The sequence below is a fragment of the Helicoverpa armigera genome, chromosome 5 (assembly GCF_030705265.1).
Source record: "Helicoverpa armigera isolate CAAS_96S chromosome 5, ASM3070526v1, whole genome shotgun sequence".
In the NCBI taxonomy this organism is placed as follows: Eukaryota; Metazoa; Arthropoda; class Insecta; order Lepidoptera; family Noctuidae; genus Helicoverpa; species Helicoverpa armigera.
The window spans coordinates 13527473-13545924 of record NC_087124.1 but is presented as its reverse complement, the minus strand read 5'-3'; the positions used below and the strand labels follow the sequence as shown (position 1 = coordinate 13545924).

The 18452-nt window shown below is 39.9% G+C and overlaps 1 protein-coding gene across 5 annotated transcripts in view; it reads right to left on the bottom strand.

Moving 5' to 3' along the window:
- The window catches only part of LOC110374614 (early estrogen-induced gene 1 protein), a 64553-nt gene that overhangs the window by 32894 nt on the left and 13207 nt on the right, over window positions 1-18452 (bottom strand). For 3 of the 5 annotated variants that reach the window (XM_064034745.1, XM_064034748.1, XM_064034749.1), the window contains exons 2-3: window positions 10810-10898; window positions 8435-8907 (exon numbers count right to left, since the gene is read on the bottom strand). In XM_064034745.1, coding sequence (XP_063890815.1) covers window positions 8435-8580 — 146 coding nt within the window. In that variant the 5' untranslated portion in view covers window positions 8581-8907; window positions 10810-10898. Of the gene's footprint in view, window positions 1-8434; window positions 8908-10340; window positions 10522-10809; window positions 10899-18452 lie in introns of those variants that run through there. The other 2 variants (XM_064034746.1, XM_064034747.1) reach the window with 2 other exon arrangements.

Here is an 18452-nt window from a genome sequence, read left to right as displayed (position 1 = left end):
CTCGTTTCAAATATTCAGCCTACAAATTCATTGATTAATCTAATAAGCTATTCTACAGACACCAGCGGTTAAACCTCCGCAGTTATTTGGAGCTACAGATCAACAATAAATAATTGAAAGTATCAAAACTAAGGGGTATCAATGAACTCACGTAAAATGGTAATAAAGTGCACCGGAGAGTGAGAGAGGGGGGAGGGGAGGGAGGGGAAAATTTCACTTTTCACGAGAGCGGCGAGTAGTCGCCGGTTACTTAACTCCGCTAATGATTAATTAATAAGCACTAATGAGTGCGCGAGCGCACGCCGCCAGACCAACACACGTACATGTGACGATAGCTTGATGCTAGTGGGGACGAAGACAATTGCATACATTGTGCATGCTCGACGGATTTATACATAAATTGATCGAAGCAAGCTTACCAGGGTATCGATAAAAAACCTGCGCGAGTATGTATGTATTACACAATATTGTCACATTTTCAGAGCTTATTGAAAAGCGACCCTACATCAATATGTATGTAGGCCCTATCAGTATTCTAAGGTAGAAAATGTATTTCCGCAAAGAATAAATTCAATAATCCCGTGTATGTACGCACAATTCTTTATTCCGCCCGCATGTTATGAAGACGACTACAACGTGCAAAACATTTTTTTAACCCAGGTCACGCATAATATGTGGTAATCAACTCATACCTGGATAATTGAATACAGACGAGTTGTTCAATAAACATTTGGGAAAAATCCGCGAGCGATAGAACAGAAGTGCTGTTTTACACCCACTAATGCTAATTGAAATTCTTAGATCAGGTACGCATTTAGGTCCATGAGTAAGAATCTTTAAAACAGCTTCGGAATGGATCTTGGGAATTATTCTGGCAATATCTTCGAATTACGAAGAACTATTTTTCGAAGAATCTCGTGTGGGAGGACGTTCCGTCGATACTATAAATTGATTCTCATGAGCTTATTACCTAGGCAAAGCGAAATTCAGACAATTTTATGGTAAGTACCAGCTTTATTGGATTTATTTTATCTATTCGTGAGGACGCAAACAACGTATCTATTGCCTTTTCGTTACTTGATGCTGAGCTAAGAAATCCCAAATAATTCATTTTTACTACTTTCACTACAAGCAATACGATGATTGGACAGCACGCATGTTTTCATTTACCGCGCGTAATATCAAATGTGGTCCAACAGTTACGGCAATTACCCCGACTTGCGACTCCACTCGTAATGTTATTACGCTGATTGGAACTATCAACGTGTCGTTAGGATAGCAAAGCTTACAAAATAACAAGCAACTACTAACAATGTTTGCATTGTGGATGTCGAGTGTTCCCAGTAGTCAAGCTTCTTGTAACCACTCAAGCACTCGTGTGCATACACCTATGTAGATATTGCTACGTAATTCATATCTAGAATATCAATGAGCACTTTATTGTTGTTCGATTTGTGCATCTGTATCAATAGACGCTGCTAAGCTGGATGGGAAATTAAATGCAAAAAGATAAAAAGACTATAAAGCAGAAATCATTAACGATAACGAATTCATAAAACATAATAATCGGGTCATCGAATGATGTATTAATGACGCAGGTTAAAGCTGCGGAAGAAGACAATGCGCTCATTAAAATGTGATGACAAACCTATTTTCGAAATTGATCTTATTTTTGCAATAAACTGAAGGCCAAAGATATACTTTCAAGTTGTGCAACAGTACCCGAAGAAGCAAACATACAGCCTGAACGAGCGAACATAACATGGTCTTCTTTATGTAGCTACTTGCTTACATACACCGAAAACCACTTAAAACGTAAAAACTTCTGATTCACCAAACCTATTTATGGGCTAGAAGCTATTGGCAACGCTGCGAAACCATTTCACATCGCCTACTTTAAAAACTGTTTATTCGTTCATTATTTTTAATGCATACGCAACTATTCGCAGAACACGAGCTAAAGCTGGTTTGTTGAAATAAATAATGTTATTCCAGGTGTATATAAACTGTGAAATAATAATATTGCATTTAATAGCAAGCGCAGGGAAAGCCAAAAGGCTCTACATGAGAAACTGCTACTTTCATGTGTACGGAGAAAAGCACTTTAATAATTACATCAGCGGCTCACAGCACCGCTTAATGGATTTTTTTCACGAACCTTATTAAATGACACGTGGAGTAATGAAGCCTAATAGAAAGCCACTAGTAATACGATTATCTTCATGGATATGAAAACAGCGGATAGTAACGTGGAGCGTTCAGTAACTTAATACGCCGCTCGATTGATCAGTTAAGACTAGGATCAATAATTTGCGAAAAATATTTCTTTGAGAGCCTCGGATTACTTCTATTTAACATGTAATAATGTTAAACAATTTCACCATAGCAGATAAATAACCTTTACAACATAGAGCTCTTCCAATGTCATATTGTTTCAGCTGCATGACGTCATAATTGCTATAGACATTGCAAAGTTGACTAGCATAATATTTTTAGCAATCTAATAACACAGATGCTCTTCAAAATGAAATATTGCAAGCAGTATAAAGGTCACAGATAAGTCCGCAGAGAAAAGCCCAGATGTTATGTAAGGAGTGCGCATGCGCAATGCCAGATGAGTGTAACCTTTACGGCTAGAAGCTCATTTAGCTAGCATTGTACGAGAATAATGAGCTCTTGAGCAATTAAGCACATTAAAAATGTACAGTTTGCACCACGGCCGGAAACTGGAGCTCAGGTTGCGAGTAAGAAGATCGAGACAAAAATCGCCATTTTATGTTCAAGCGGAGTACAATCATTGTAAACAAGGTAAATAAAGTCTTTCACATGAATGCCAATCAAAGAAACGGTAAAAAACTTAAGATTTATGGATGCAGATATGACACTGAACCAATTTCTGTGGACAAAGTTTCCAAACAGTTGCACAATGTTGCATCTGACATCGACAAATCGCAGATAACGAGGTGCTCCATTCACTGGCGACAAAGCGACCGCAAATTATACTTATAATATCGCATATACCATACTCTAATTATCGTCATATCTGTTTGTGTTTACACGCTCGCGTGACTACTTACTATTTTTAATTGTGATTTTATCGACACGCTCTTTGGCTGCTATCTTTTTATACGTACTTAGTGAGCGAGGACCGTCCCTATTGTTGTGAACCGTATCGGTGAAAAAGTTAGCGTATCGCTAGGATCTAAGCTTTGTCATGGTGGCTGGCGTTTGTCCACGAAGGTGTCCTTGCTCCCTGGTGCAATGCGGGCGCCATTGCCTTGGCCAAGTTGGCTGATATCGTTAATTACACCACAGCTACGGTGGGTAGATAAATCGCGAGTCTATTTATAGGCGGCACGCGAGATCTTAAAGCGTGCAAAAATAAAACCTATTGGACAATAGGTGATCTTTCATAGCCTTATTACAGTTCTGATATCTGGACCAATATAAATTTCCATTAGTCTAGCCACGCACGCGGTACTAAAATTGCTTCTAGAAACTTATATAAATAATCATATTTCATTGTAATTCTTATAACTCAAGGCCAGCAACATTAGAGTTGATCGTTTCCACATGTTTCATTGGGATCAAAGTGTTTTCTGCAGAAAAACAATGATTCTTATTTGTTACATAGCTACCGGTACACGTACACTCCGAGCACTTAAATATCCAGATTGATTGGTAGTTCGATAAAACGACATTTGTGACAAGATTAATACTCGGGAAACAAGTCATAATAACATGAGATTGCTTAGCAACGCGCAACTGATAAACAAACACACTGACTTGATGCTAACACGGCACTTATTAAATCTGTGGATTTTGCGGTTTCTACATAATTACTATAATAGACGTCGGCTAATGATACCGCTGCTAGTAAGCTGGTCTTTATCTGCGGACGGTCAACTCGTTGTTTGTTTTTGTAGAAAGTGGTTCACTTGTCGCCGACAGCCACCGCTTTACACAGACACACCTACATGTATCTACTCGCTTCATACATAAAAAAATAGAGCCTTAACAAGCTACTTTTTTAAACTAATTAATTGTCAGTAATTACTACTTCGAATACTACTGTAACTCGCAGATACCAATTAATGTTTCAGGTACGTTTCCGAGACGAGAGAGAGATTTATAAATAAAATAAACTTTCAAGCAGCCAGCGGCTGCGCAAGATTACCACAGCAAGTGACAAAAACAAGCAAACACTGCGCACCACAAAAAGTAAGAAAAAACAAACGATTAATTTGTGTAAAGAACAAAAGATGGTTAATGAAAACAAAATGTCGGCGGTGACGTGCTATTGTAAACAATGGAGCGAGCCAGTTTATAAATAAACTTGCTCTATTATTAGTTGAATTCATAGTTGATGGCCAGATGCAATTTGCGAGAGCAACTTTTATGGCAAAGAGTGCTAGTGAGCACTTTCTTTGAAACTATGAAGGGCACTTGTAACTTGATAATTCTACTAATTGTACTATAATCCCTTAGCAAAGAAGTCGGAATGATCGGCATCAGCAAGCGTGAGGTGGCATGTGGATAAAGCAGCATGCTTGCAGTGAGTTTTGATTGTTTTCCACTATTACAAAATGACATACTTAAACAAAATCACTGAATCTGCCGTTGCAGGTAACTGAATAACATTGCTTGGAGACTGAGATGTACACAGTAAATACTTGTTGAATGTTAGCAGTGGTTGTGAAAACAGAAAGTCATTCAACCCGCACAGTCAGGTGGCGGGTCTTATCTTGGTGAGGAATTCCACACCCGCGTGCTAAACGCCAGGCCGCGCCATTAAACTTTAATAACTATTCACAATATATTATTAGCACGGTTTATCTCTCAAATTGGCGTTTAGAAGAAAACTAATGATTAAGATTCTTGCATCATTCTTATCGCTCTTGATTTTTTTCCCATTCTCATAATCAGTTCAGAACGTTGAAAGCAATAAATAATTTTGAGAATCAAGTTTTGTAGTAGGTCAAATGTCAAAGGCAGCGTTATCTGTGTTACGTAAGCTTCCTGGTAAAGCTAAAAGTCATTTGATATCGGTGCGTAGCGTTATCCTGGCTGGCTAGGCGTGCAGTGCCAGTGATTGGCTGGTAGCGAGCAGTCAATTGTTCAGCTAGAGGACGGGAGCCGACTGGTCGCCGGACGCCTCCGCATTCCACCTCTCCCCTACACCCGATAACTGCTGACTTCCCACAGGCCAGCCGGGATGCAGCGAATACATTAGCTCTACATTTTATGCAACACCGGAATTTGCCATAAAATTCCAGATATGACCTGTTATACTCCGAACATCACATGATTGATTGAAAACATTGACTTGTTACATTTTTGTCCAGATAATCCTTCAGACCGAATGTTGCGAGTTCAGTTCGTGCCTGAATGTGACCTACATATGTACTTCATTATATGCTCACGACTAGGGTCGAGAGCCATTATAATTGGCTCCGATAGATTCGAGAGCATTTCCCTATTAGGATTAGTAGTCCCCGCATGACTATTTGTAATAAATTGGAATGAGTTGGCAACTTACTGTTAGTAATCGGAGCCTGATGTTATAATGATAAGATTAGTAGGTGAGCAGTATGTTGTAATTTTGATACAAAAAATATTTGATCAGATGTAATAAAGCAATGCAAGCTGCAATCATAAACTCAGTTGTATTGGCGTGATAAGAGTATACAGAAAGAACCAACACGTGCATACAGTTTTTCACTGCCAAGTTCTGCAACACTTTATTTAATTCACTTCCTGGACTTAGGTTGCCTTTAACAACTGCACAATTAAAACATAATTACGAACTTAATACAACGCTGGTATGCTAATATTACCCAGTTGCCATTTGCACAGGAATGGATTGGAGTCGCTCGGCGCTCAATTATTGCCGATAGCAACACTAACACGTATCGGAAGCGCACATGGTCACACTTATCTGCGGCGACTCGGAAACTCATTGATACGACTGCCACATCATAAGGAAGTTACGTGTCGTTAACTATATTTGTATCAAGTGACCTACAAACCGTTTTGGTGCTATGATTGAACCAGTATTAGACAAAATGTTCCGAGGAAATATCAGAATCAAACAATCATCACTTTTTGGTTACTTGTTAGATGCAAAATATTTTTTTACAGAAAATTGGACACGAGTGGCAATTCTTATGTTCTGATCATGGTCAACTGAGGACAGCAGCACTGGGCGAGAAGGATGTGCCAATCGAAATGCGAAGTGGTGACCGATGGGTAACGAGGCACTGGGAGTCGTGCTAAATATGATGCCTGTCCGGCGCTGCTGCCGATTGGATAACGAGCGTCCGGTCGCCGGGCGGGCAACACGAGATTCCTCGGATACACCTAACACATTTCCTTGCACTTTGCCCTCAGCGATATCGTATTTCAGTTAACAAAAACCAACAATTATTTACAATACTTTTACCAACCACCAAATTGTTGTTGATGGTAATATAAATGACTTGACATTTTTTATCACGATCATCAATTTCAATTTGGTGAAACACCACATAATTATAGGTAGTATGTTGAACATGTACACGCGAGTGAACACCTAGACAATTTGCTACGCGTGGGTGGCTTATATCATCACCAAGTTACTTCGGAATGACAGAGCTTGCGGAAAATATATAAGTTGTATACCTATGTATACCTATAATAATATTGATGATAGCGATTACATTACAACGCCCCTTGCATAAAACATTAAGTTGCAGAAAAATCACTGCTGCCTGATAGACAGTTTAATTTAATTAATATCTTCTCCGGAATTCGGCGTCCGAAAGAGAGCCAAACTTCTGACAGTTATATAATTCGGAAGTAAATAAAATTTAAGATTTGTACCAAGTTCCTGGCTGGCTTTGAGTCCGTGTTTTAAAAGTAAGTAATGCAGCAAAGATCCAAATTGCTCAAACTTTTAGGAAAATTCTTGAAGAATCTCAAAAGATATGAGTAAGGAACGCTCAAAACAATACAAGATCTATGAATAAAACGGCCATAACCCTGAGCTACAGTAGAGGTCCTTAACGATACATGGCTGCACAAAAGGCCAACAGTGGCTTTTATGGCAAACATTATAACTTTGAACTTGACTTCTCTTAGGGAGGCCGGTGAAATATCTGTCGTGCGATGGTAGAATCTCGAGTTTGCACTTGGTCATAATATTCCAAAAGCTAGAAAGTTTAGATAATTTAAAAAAAAAACGTAATGCAGTTTATATTATACAGGAATGAAGAACAATGAAATCAATTGCAGTTTATGTCACAAGTTTTATCACGGATACGCAGAGCAGACAATTTACGGACCAACAAAAGTCTATGTATGAAAAGTGCAGTACCTGCATGCATTTATTTCGATTGAAGATTTCAGTACCACCTTTATGCGTCATTCATTTTAATTAAAATGTTGCACAGTATGGGGTATTCGAAAACTACTTTACTTGGTATTGGTACTTTCAAAATAACTTCCAACAACAATATTTGGAAGCAAAGAAACTTGAGCAACAAGTAACTCCTGTGTAACGAGCGCAATAAAGTTTTTCAGTCAAAAACTGCAAACGCGGAAATCTACGGCTGACTGAAGTAGAAGTTTTAGTTAGTATAATACATAAGGAAGAATAGCGTTGTGCAAGCGAGGCGTGGTCCAGTGCGCTGAATACGCCCCAGCGCTGTCCGACTGGATTACCAGAACTTGATTTATGAGCTGGACTACCGTCACTTGCGACAGCGATTGGAGCACAACGGACAAACAGACGACCATTATTGTATACGAGCCGTTTTGTAATATCGCAATAATGTAGTAATAAACGACCGTCAAAGTTACTTAATCAGCACACGAAACAATCCCATTAATATTGCAAGTTCGTATCCAGCTACAAGTGGGCTTTTACTTTCATTCCCAAATATCGAGTATTCCTGAAATATCGAGTATTCCTGTAATTTCATTGGGCTATACAAAATGTTCTCAAGTATTATATAGAACGAAACTCAAACTTGGTATGCCAAAAGTGACAAATATGCTAGGTATAAATTAAGAGCTTAACGACATTGCTTTAAATTAAAATCTAACTGTAGCGAAGCTTAGCGTTATTAAATTAACATAAGATGATATGAGATTTGATTCTCCGAAATTCCGGGTCAGCGTAAACGTTTACCTAAAGTGGCATAAAATATATATCAAGTTCAAATTATCTCTGTTGTAGAGCTGCTGTAACTTTTTATCGAGCGTCGGGTAACAGTGACAACGAATCATATCATCGGGTGACGACAGGTCTACATTTAAAACAGATTATTTTTTATTATCGATACTTTCATAGAGTGCGACAGAGTTTGATAACACCTAACGACGTGTCATTTAACTTGGAGAACGATGATAGCTCCGAATCAAATAACTGGTTATACAATGATGTGTTACTGACCTGCTAGAATGTTCTTGGAAGTTTCCGCCGTCAAGCAGGCGGACTTTGGCGAACAGCACCGCAGACACGAAAGGCACCTCAGTGAGCTCTTCCAGACAACACTGCACCCCAAACTTGTACCGCTTCTTCTTCGTCATGAAGGCCATGACGCTGCCAACATCGGGCCCTGCGCTACCGGCCCGGACTACCGCACGCCGGGTTCAACCGGACACGCACAACTTATAACCAGATACAGCTGGATTATACCAGCTCCGTCACAACACTAGCACTTGCACTTCACTTCACATGTGTGTTAGCATCAACGCACGTGTAAATGAATCTACGTTAAAAATGTAAATTATAAAACATTAAAAACGACTATCTAAGTGGAGAGGTAAAGAGGAGAGATTATTTTGGCATCAGAGTCGCGTCCTCCGAGGTTCGATAGCGTGTGGTGGCCGACGACTAGTCGCATAGCTGCCGGGCTCATTAGTCTGGAATAGAGAATTGATGGTTTAGCACATTAAGATAACGCAAAGAGGCACTAGAACGAACCGCAGGCTATCTGACTTAAGATACGAAGTTTTTTGTGCCGAACAATACTGGTAATCGGTTCTTTTTTTTTGCTGATTGCCAGTCAAACAACGCTTAAGTTGTCTCGCGACTATTAGGCGAACTAGCTACATGACCGAACTGGGAACTAGAAAATTAGTTTGAACATCAAACAAGATTGAAGACACAAATACCATCTGTAACATCTGTTGCAATGTGGAGTCCATTCGCACATATATCACTCGATTTAATTAAAATTCTATATTTCGATTCTATAAATTAATATAAGGCCATCTGTTGGCTTTACGGCGTGTCAAGTGACTCGAATTTATTAAGATGTCAAAGAGTAAGGGTTATCAAGTCTAGCGAATTTGCATGCATTGTGAAACTAATTAGTTTTATTTGATTTTGAAATTGATGAATGAATTGATGAGCCCGACTTAGTAGGAAATGTCAGGGATTTCTGCTCATTAATATTGGAACTCAGATTAATACAATAATGATCTGCTGCATAGACAGTCTAATAGCTTGATATTCTAGTTAGATCTAGAACGATACAACATATTAAAATCAAAATATGTAAAACAATGTAAGTGTAGTCGAATTTTGGGTTAAACTATGTTACGTAACAATCAGCTCCAGGAGACTCGTTAAAGTGTCATCGGAGTGGTGATTTAGGGATCGTGGTTAGGAGGATCCCTAATGGAGCACTGCCTCTTCTGGTCGTGGGGCGCAGGGGGTTGAGAGAAACAACGGCGTTCAGAGACCGGATATATTTCGCGTAAACCCCCAGATAGAACCGATCACCCGGACCAGTGCACAGTAACTGTCCGTGCCTCGCATACTTCACGCTCACACACGTTTTTGCTTACCTTGCACTCTGCCATACATACTTACATGTGTCCCTACAGTGATATGCCTCTATATAAAAACCCAACATATAATTCCTGTTTTGATTTTGCGTTTATGTCGAGTTTAGCATCTTTTTTGATTTCCTATCTGAAATCGGCTTCATTGTCCGAGCTGATATATAGGCAGAGCAATTCTTAATACAAACATTACCTTCTCATCCAAAACAAAAACAACAAGTTTGTCATATAATCACATGTTCTGGCAACGACAACAAACCACATACGGCACACACTATTTCAGTATGTCATTCTTATTTAGCATAATCACAAGCATCCACGGCGCACGATCATGTTTGTTTACCAAATTAAAGTTTTATTGAAACCATATAAAAGCCAGAGTGATACCGTGAACGTCGGGATTAGCGCGTTATAAGAATCCTTACAAGTGCACTCATTTCGTTTACAATACCCATGTTTTCCAAACAAAAGACAAGATATGAAACAAAAGCAATTAGAATACGTACTGCTATTATAGTGAGTGCTGCAGTTTCAGAGGTCGGACACAAAAACGTTCTAATGAGTCAATAATGTGTTCACGTTACGAGTGGAAGTGCTCAGGCTATGCACACTATCGTAGCAGAGCAGCGCGATGCACGTCCGCGCCGCGGCGCAGTTCTCGCGTGACTGCCGAAGGGTGCCAAGTGGCAAGGACGCTAAACATTGTACATTCATACAAATTCGACTGGGCGCAAATTTGTATTCAATTTCAACGGCTAATTAATGATAATCTCGATGTCGGAGTGTCCTTGTACGATAACCAGGATTACCTTCATAATACGAGTGATAAGCTGTAGACGAAAGCCGTCCTTATCAATTGTACTGTTTTGATTGCAAGGTAACAGCTGTTATAAAGTAATCATATCATTTTTGACGTGAGGCTACGGCTAATCTGAGTCGCTTAGTAAGCTACAATAGGAACCAAAGGTTACTAACATGGTTGGTGAATGATGGGAAGATGGCAGGATGGAACATTGCCAGTTCCGAGGAGCCACCCCACCGCGTGCTCAGAACTCTTACATTGCCTGGAACAAAGACACGCGTCATTAACTTTATGCTATAAACTACTTATTTCTATAATTTCTGAGAAGTGTTTTTCCATTTTAAGACATCCTGCAAATGGCAATGCCGCTTTACTTGAATAATCTAAAAAATTGCAACTCAACTGGTGTTTGAACTTGCAATTTTTTTTTAATGGCTCTCAATTCACAGGATTAATTTTCTTTTGTTTCCTATAAGAAATGGGGTTAGGATTTTTTTTATAAAAACTTGTTCAACTGTTTTAATTTTATAGATTCGAAGTGAAACGCCAGAATATTTGAAGAGTAGTCGTCCAAAGGCGTTTGGTTATCAAGAGTAATTGTTCTCCTTGAGTCAGGTATGCCAGACCTCTCAATTTCAATCTGTTCAAAACTAGTTCAATCAGATCTGACGGGCGCTGCTTTATGGCTTCCGTCGAGCCTTTCAGATATCTTCGGCGAGGATGCGGCTAATAATCTTAATGCGTGTTACAAGCGCACGTACAAAATCTTATTTAATTGCACCAATTGGCTGGTCAGGCGATTGACGGCCTTGTGGCGCGCGGGGGTGCGTGTGCGCAATTGACCCGGGGCCACAGGTTGGAGGTGCCCCAGCAGATTCGCACCCACTCGGACAACAATTAAAGACGTGGTGTCACCTATTATATCAGGGCTATTTTTAGACTTCACTCAATTAGCGCAATGAAATGTCAATTGAGAGAAGTTGGTACTTTGTGTAGTAAGTACTTGCTCCAAAGGTATTTTTCCTGTTTTACAGTAGAGTTAATTAAAGTAAGTAACTTATGTGTGGAGGTATATCCAACGGGTGTATGCATATGAGTTTATGAGCTGAGGGGACCTATAAAAAATGAATTGTACATAATCCCACATATCTTTCTGATCTCTAAAAATTGTTTACGCATACCGATCTATACGTGAGGGCGTAATAAAACTTTATCCAGTAGCATTGGACATAAAACAGCGAGTATGCTATAGGCACGCTGTTAGACGGGGCTGGCTGTGCGCCAACGTAAGCCTGTGCCGCCGTCACCTTGACTGTCCCTAGCAGCGCCCCTAGGGCCCCAGCCGCCATAAACATACCGGAATAGACAACATGTACTTATACCATATGCCACTACAATTCCAACACATGTTGAGATTATAATTTTTATTAGTTGTCCAGACATGATACGAAGTAGATATTTGTTATTATAATTCAAACGAGAGTCTGTGCAGATAAAATTGTACAAAGTCGTTGAATGGCGACTGGTTATCGAAGCTAGTTATTTGGGCGTCCATGTTAATTTGCGTTCATTTGTGGCGTATTCGTTACACATATGCTATCTGGTCTGGTATGTCGACGGCGCCAACGGAGTGCAGATAACATGCAAATAGCAGCCGGCGCCAAATTACCGGCTAATGAGTCCTCCCGCCTGCCCCTCCGGCTAGCTTGACACAGGGCTTAAGCTACGCACACACGCATTAATCCACCCCGATCAATGAGATCTAAAGTGATATTAATCTCGGGAAGCATTTAAATGCAAATGTTACTACCAACAGCTTCCTAAGTTTCGATTTACCATCACGCTCCGGATTTCCCACTATTAAATTAGAATTTAATTATAAACACGTAATGATTAACGTTTCAAAGCATAAATAAAAACAAGAACTTTATCAGTGTCCTAAATAAGTTTCCGCAGATATGACTGCGGCAATATTTTCAGTGGGTTTACGATATGAGTTCTTTCATGGGTTAAATGCAAACTGGAGCGTAAGAATATATTTATTACCTACACGTTGTACAAACTTCGTAATGACTTATTTAGCACAATATTAGTAGTGGAGCAGCAATGTGCGCACGGCCATGTTCGGCTGCACCAGTTTGGGGTGAATGATCAATCTGTCAGACGTGCTCGATTGGACATCGATTCAGCACGGGATGACGAACGCTTTTGTAATACTCAAGTAAGCGCCGCACTTCGTGGTCGTCACGGTTTTTTTTTCATAACTGACCTTACAAGACCTACAGACACCTTCGTTTGCAAAAACAATGACAAACGCTTTCTTATCATCATCATCATCAGAAAAAGATATCATATACATAATTTGAATAAGTCGAAAATTATGATTCCGTCAACTACAGAACTTTTAGGAAATGAGACTTTTTACAAGATCATTCCAACAAATAATAGTTTTCGTTTTTTTAAGTAGTGAACTAGGGACAACCTTGACATCTGGTTATTGTCATACGACTGATGAAAAAGTGCCAATGTCATCACAACTATCTATCTTTTGAGCAGCAAACTTCAATGGAGACTGGTAAAAACAAAGCAATAAACATGGGCAACGTGCTCATTATCATCGTCTGGTCCACCTGACAGCATCACCGCATGACGCAATAGCCGGCGGAGCGTGCACGACCGAGGCCAATCGATCTACTACGCCGTGCTGTACCGAGATCAAGCAAAAACTGCTGCGTTAAGACTATGCTTGACGGATGAGACGCTTTCAATCGGATTGCCTCTACTAGAATGAGAGAACTTAAATGTCGTGTGTATGGTCTGTGACAGTGCTGTGACACGTCCAGGCAGCGGTAGCTATTTAAACAATGTTGCGTGTTATGGCAATATTTACATTTCGATTCTCTTCAATTAGCAATTCCCATTCGGTAGCAGTGTACTGGTTTTTTTTTTTTTGTGACAATTGTGAGTCATATTATTTCCGCACAGTGTAGTCCCTTGTTCAGGTTTTTGTACCATGACCATGACATCATCCAATAAAAATCAATGGCTACCCTTGACTCTTTAATTTACTGAATCAGTAGTACTTGCAATAAATTGTTTTATTTGCCAGCAATTACCTACCAGCAACGACTGTTAGAAACCTGATCAGAATCGATACTAATTTGCATCCCCGCTCTACCCGACTATCAGGTTGTATATGCGTGTGTGTAATTGTGTAGTCGTATGTAGTCAATTACATACGTTGCCATAGTCGAGGGGCCGATGGAAGGGGTGTCCACCCCAAGCGTGATATTGCAGAAGGCACGGATGACTGGACAAAAGTAAGCAGTCGCTAGCACCGCCGGTTACGATAACCCTTGATTATAATGTGTTTTTGTGATACGTGACACACAAGTTGAAGGGATTGAAATAATCCAAGCGTGGCTAACAGTATGTAATACACCTGGACTGGAGTGTGCTAAACAGGAAGGTTTTAAGTCGCAGTTGCTACATCACGACATCGCGCAGTGGCCGATATTACGCCACATGTAACCGGTTTATCAAAACGAAATTCTACTTCGTTTTTGTTAAAGATAGGTGTTCTGTTCACTCCTCGTGCTGTTTATAATGACTTGTTCTTCTTTCTGAAAGTATTCAACCTTGGAGGTTATTATTTTGGAGTCAATGATGTAATTGACTGAAATAAAGATTTTAAACCCATTTAAATGGCCTAAGTTCTCTCATGTATTAGGAAAAACTGGCATCGATTGCCAAAACGATTACTTCAATGCCAGTATGTTAAACCATTACAGTAAACAGTGAGGCTAAAACATCTTTATGTTGGCAAGTCGGCGGGCGTTGCCGCGATCACGCAAGCCGGCGGTGTCTCAAATTGGTTAGCCCGGCAAAAAATTACATCAATCTTGAAAGCAGTCGAGCGTGCGTGTTTTTGTGAAAATGACTGACTGATGTGTATGTATGGCAGTTTCCACGTGGAACCGATAGTGAGCACAACGTAAATAACAACTAATTAGACGGCTGATTTTACAGCACTATTGGATGATGTTAACCTGGAGAACTCCAGGATGTATCCCAAATGTTGGAACAATGTACAAGTTCACAGATATAGACGCCTACTATGTGAGTGCTCACGAAGCCGGCGGGGTGGACTAGACAGGGGATAATTAAACGCGTCACCAAGTTTTCTAGGCACGTTCATTAAGGGAGCTCTATTAAATTTCCTGGAGGACATCATTCTGGGAACGAAGTAATTGAGTTTTCAATATTCTGATCTTTATTTAAAACTGGTAGTTTCAGTTCCCGCTTTTTAATGTCAGGAAATAATAAGAACATAACCTGCATTTTACATGTTGAAGCGAATTCGTTCTTTTACATGTTGTGGTGTCGGTGAGCTTTTCTAGACCCAAAGCATTCGATGTCTTAAATCAAAGTATATAAGCAAATAAAATAAGAATTACGAGCGTCCCTTTTATTTGCCAGCCGTTGATAATGCCCACAGTAAACCCATAGGTTTTATCAAATGAGACGATCGTAAAAGAAAATGCATACCATCTCTTTTTTATAGCCTGCCCAGAAACCTGAACAATGTGGAAAATACCATTACTAACGTATCACAGCTTGCTGCAAAGCTATTTGAATGACGTTCAGATTATAACAGGTTTCTGTTTCCTGGATACTATTGGATACGGAGGATGGCGCCTAACAACAGGACCTTTAAGCATATTTAAATTATACAGGTTGTTTTTGTGCGAAACATCATAATCATAAAGTTTTTTTAGGACGGTCTAGTGCACATTCGATTCAAATCGCTAAGATTCGATACTGATGCGACCAAAAGCTTTGAACTGCAAAACACCATCTACGTACGACTCTACTATTTTGTAACGTAATGTGAGATATCTAATGCTTACAAATGACCGAATTAGCAGTTGGTTAACGAAGCAAATGCTGTAATACAGTATACGTTGGTACTGCGAGTCGCTGGAGAGTGCCAATGTTTAGTGACAGCCCACGCTAGGTATTGTTCTGCAATGATTGCACCGCGGCACCGCCTCTGAAGTTTCAAAGCCAAAACAGCTGCTAACACTGATTGTGTAACTGTAACTGTGGGTGACTGGCAGAGAAGCTGTTATGCATTTACTAGATAGATTTAATGATACTTCTGAACTGTACATAGCGCTTACATTGCTTACGCCAGACGAGCTAGCTGCTGGACGATTTTGCAACTTTGAGATGTAACTGGCGATCGTTAGATGATAGCGAGTGGTCAGTGTGGTCGGGAGAAAGTAGCGGGGAAATGATCTGTGACCGACGCAGGCGCACGGCGGAGGACTTTCATGTAGGAAACGATAGGATGACCGCACTCACCGACGCAGCCTCTTAAGAGCTTTCAATTTTATCGCCAGAGTCCATTATGCAAAGTATTCGAGCTTGCAAAAGATGCAGTACACTTTAAGAAAAGTGTTTGAGATAAAAACCATCAAACATTAAAAGCTATAAGCAGTCAGATGTATATTATAGTAATAGATACAGGCATACTCATTAGCTAACAAGGTTACTATTATCAATTACCAAACAAACAATTAGAATCAACTATAAGGTAAAGTTACCAAAGCAAACGGAACTTCACGCATTTTCAATTAAAAAATGTATCCTCGCACGCTTCCTCAGCCATGAATGAATAAAAATGAAGAATAACAGGTAATATTTAACGTACCTGTAACACAGCTGAGAACTAGGTTTTTTACATGGAGTGACTGCCTATCTGACCTCCACAACCCTGTTTCTCGGGCAACCCGATACCTCTTGGTAAAACTGGTTGCTAGGATTTCTGGCTTCTAAGTACCAGCAACGACTGCCAAAGATGGTCAAATTATAGTGAGGCCATCAATTTATTGTGCCTTCCGAAACACGGAAGACGTCTTCATGATAAAATGATCACTACGAACCGACCGCCCCAAGCGATGCTTAACCTTATGATCGATGGATCCTTTAACTTAGCCACAAGCTCTTCGTCCGGTCCGAACGGACCAATAGTTTTCACGTCCCCACTGGAAACATCTTTATGCAAAACCGGCGAAAATAGGCTACGGCCAGTATTCGCATTATTCGGAGTAACAATAGGCACACTTCTTGTATAGCGTAGGAGTAAACATCAGCTATACCTGCACTATCAGGCGACACGTCGCTGTGACGTCATCGCACACTTGAATGCGAACACTACAGCAGTACCCTCGAGTCGAGCGCCGAGCACACTCACACACCCTCACTTATCTATTATGCGTTTCATATTATAACAATGGAACGATGTCGATATTGAAAGATAGTAGGCCTCTATCTATAGTAAGTGTTATTCAGATGCCATTTCAGAACATTGCAAATGTAGTCAGCGTTATAGGAAAGATTTCTTTGTAAGGATAACAAATAAATGTTAGATATAAGAGGTACATAAACACCAATATAGCTAAGGTACTGCAAAAGAGAAATAAGTTCTTGTACAACAATGCTATTCGGTATTCGGTCATTTCAGTATTTGTCATCACTAGTATTCTGTCCAAAACTATAGCAATTTCAAAGAGAAAAGTAGAGCGCTTGGCTCTATGCCATGTACCAGTGTATACTCAAACGTAGTATGACTGTATGCAAACAAAGACATACTCATTTGCTAAACACAAAATGGCCAAATGGTGCTCATAATTTTTTGTCAATTTAACTCTAAGGGGTCCCACAAGAACGTCATTTAGGTCCAATAATTTGGAGTTGCGAATATGAACGATGGCAAATATAAAATTATGCATATTGAAAACATATAGTTATCGTGTAGGTATACAGATAAACAAGCACTTATATTTGATATCTAAAACAATAAAGATAACGTAACAATCAACGAAAATGGAAAACACGTGAGTGGAGGCGATTGGAAAATTGAAATGACTTTAACGAGTAAAGTAATTAAAATCAGAGTAGAGGCACATGGACTGATATGACTTGATCCCGATGACGAACACGACACCAGGTGTTGTGTTGCCTAATGTTACGACACTAGCATAAGTCAATATAGACATTTAGTCTACTGATAAACCTATCTTAGTAAATTATCACCAAAAAGTTACGAGAAACAATATCTCTGTTCGGGAGCATGGTGGAATACAATTATTTAAGGTCGAGATATATTTCTTTAGCTAGATCACTGATATCAGGCCCGCCGTAAGCGGGCGTGCAGCGCGTGCACCGCACGCGGGCGGCACGTCCTAGGGGGCGGCAAATCGAGCGACCTATCACGTAATATAAAAAAAATACAATATCTTTTTACCAATTATTTGATTTCAATATTTCCGAACACAGCAATAGCGCTAAGAATATTACTTACACTGCCGGTTTCAGCTACATCTGTTGATCATTTTCAAAATTAAAAATGATTAAAAACGATTTAAGATCAACCATTAGCGGCACTATTTAGGGGGCGGCAAAATTAACCCATACGGAAAAATTAAACCATAAAGACGTAATAAAAATATTTTTATTAAAAATAGATGAGTAGATTAGCAATAAAATTTCTGAAAAAGCCGCCCTCGCTTTGGTCGTCCGCTATCAATTTTGACGGGTTCATCCTTTGCATCCCCAAAAAAATTCGCGCTCGCTGCGCTCGCGCCTCCATGTCAGATACCGCAGTCAGTAGCGGTTTTAGAGTAGGGCGCGGTTGGGCGACGGCCATAAGGGGCGAAGCAGGCGCCCCAATCCTTGATCAGAATGTTACTCCTATTTTTGTTTTAAATTTCATCAAAGATTGCAACTTACAAGAACTGTATTCAAATGA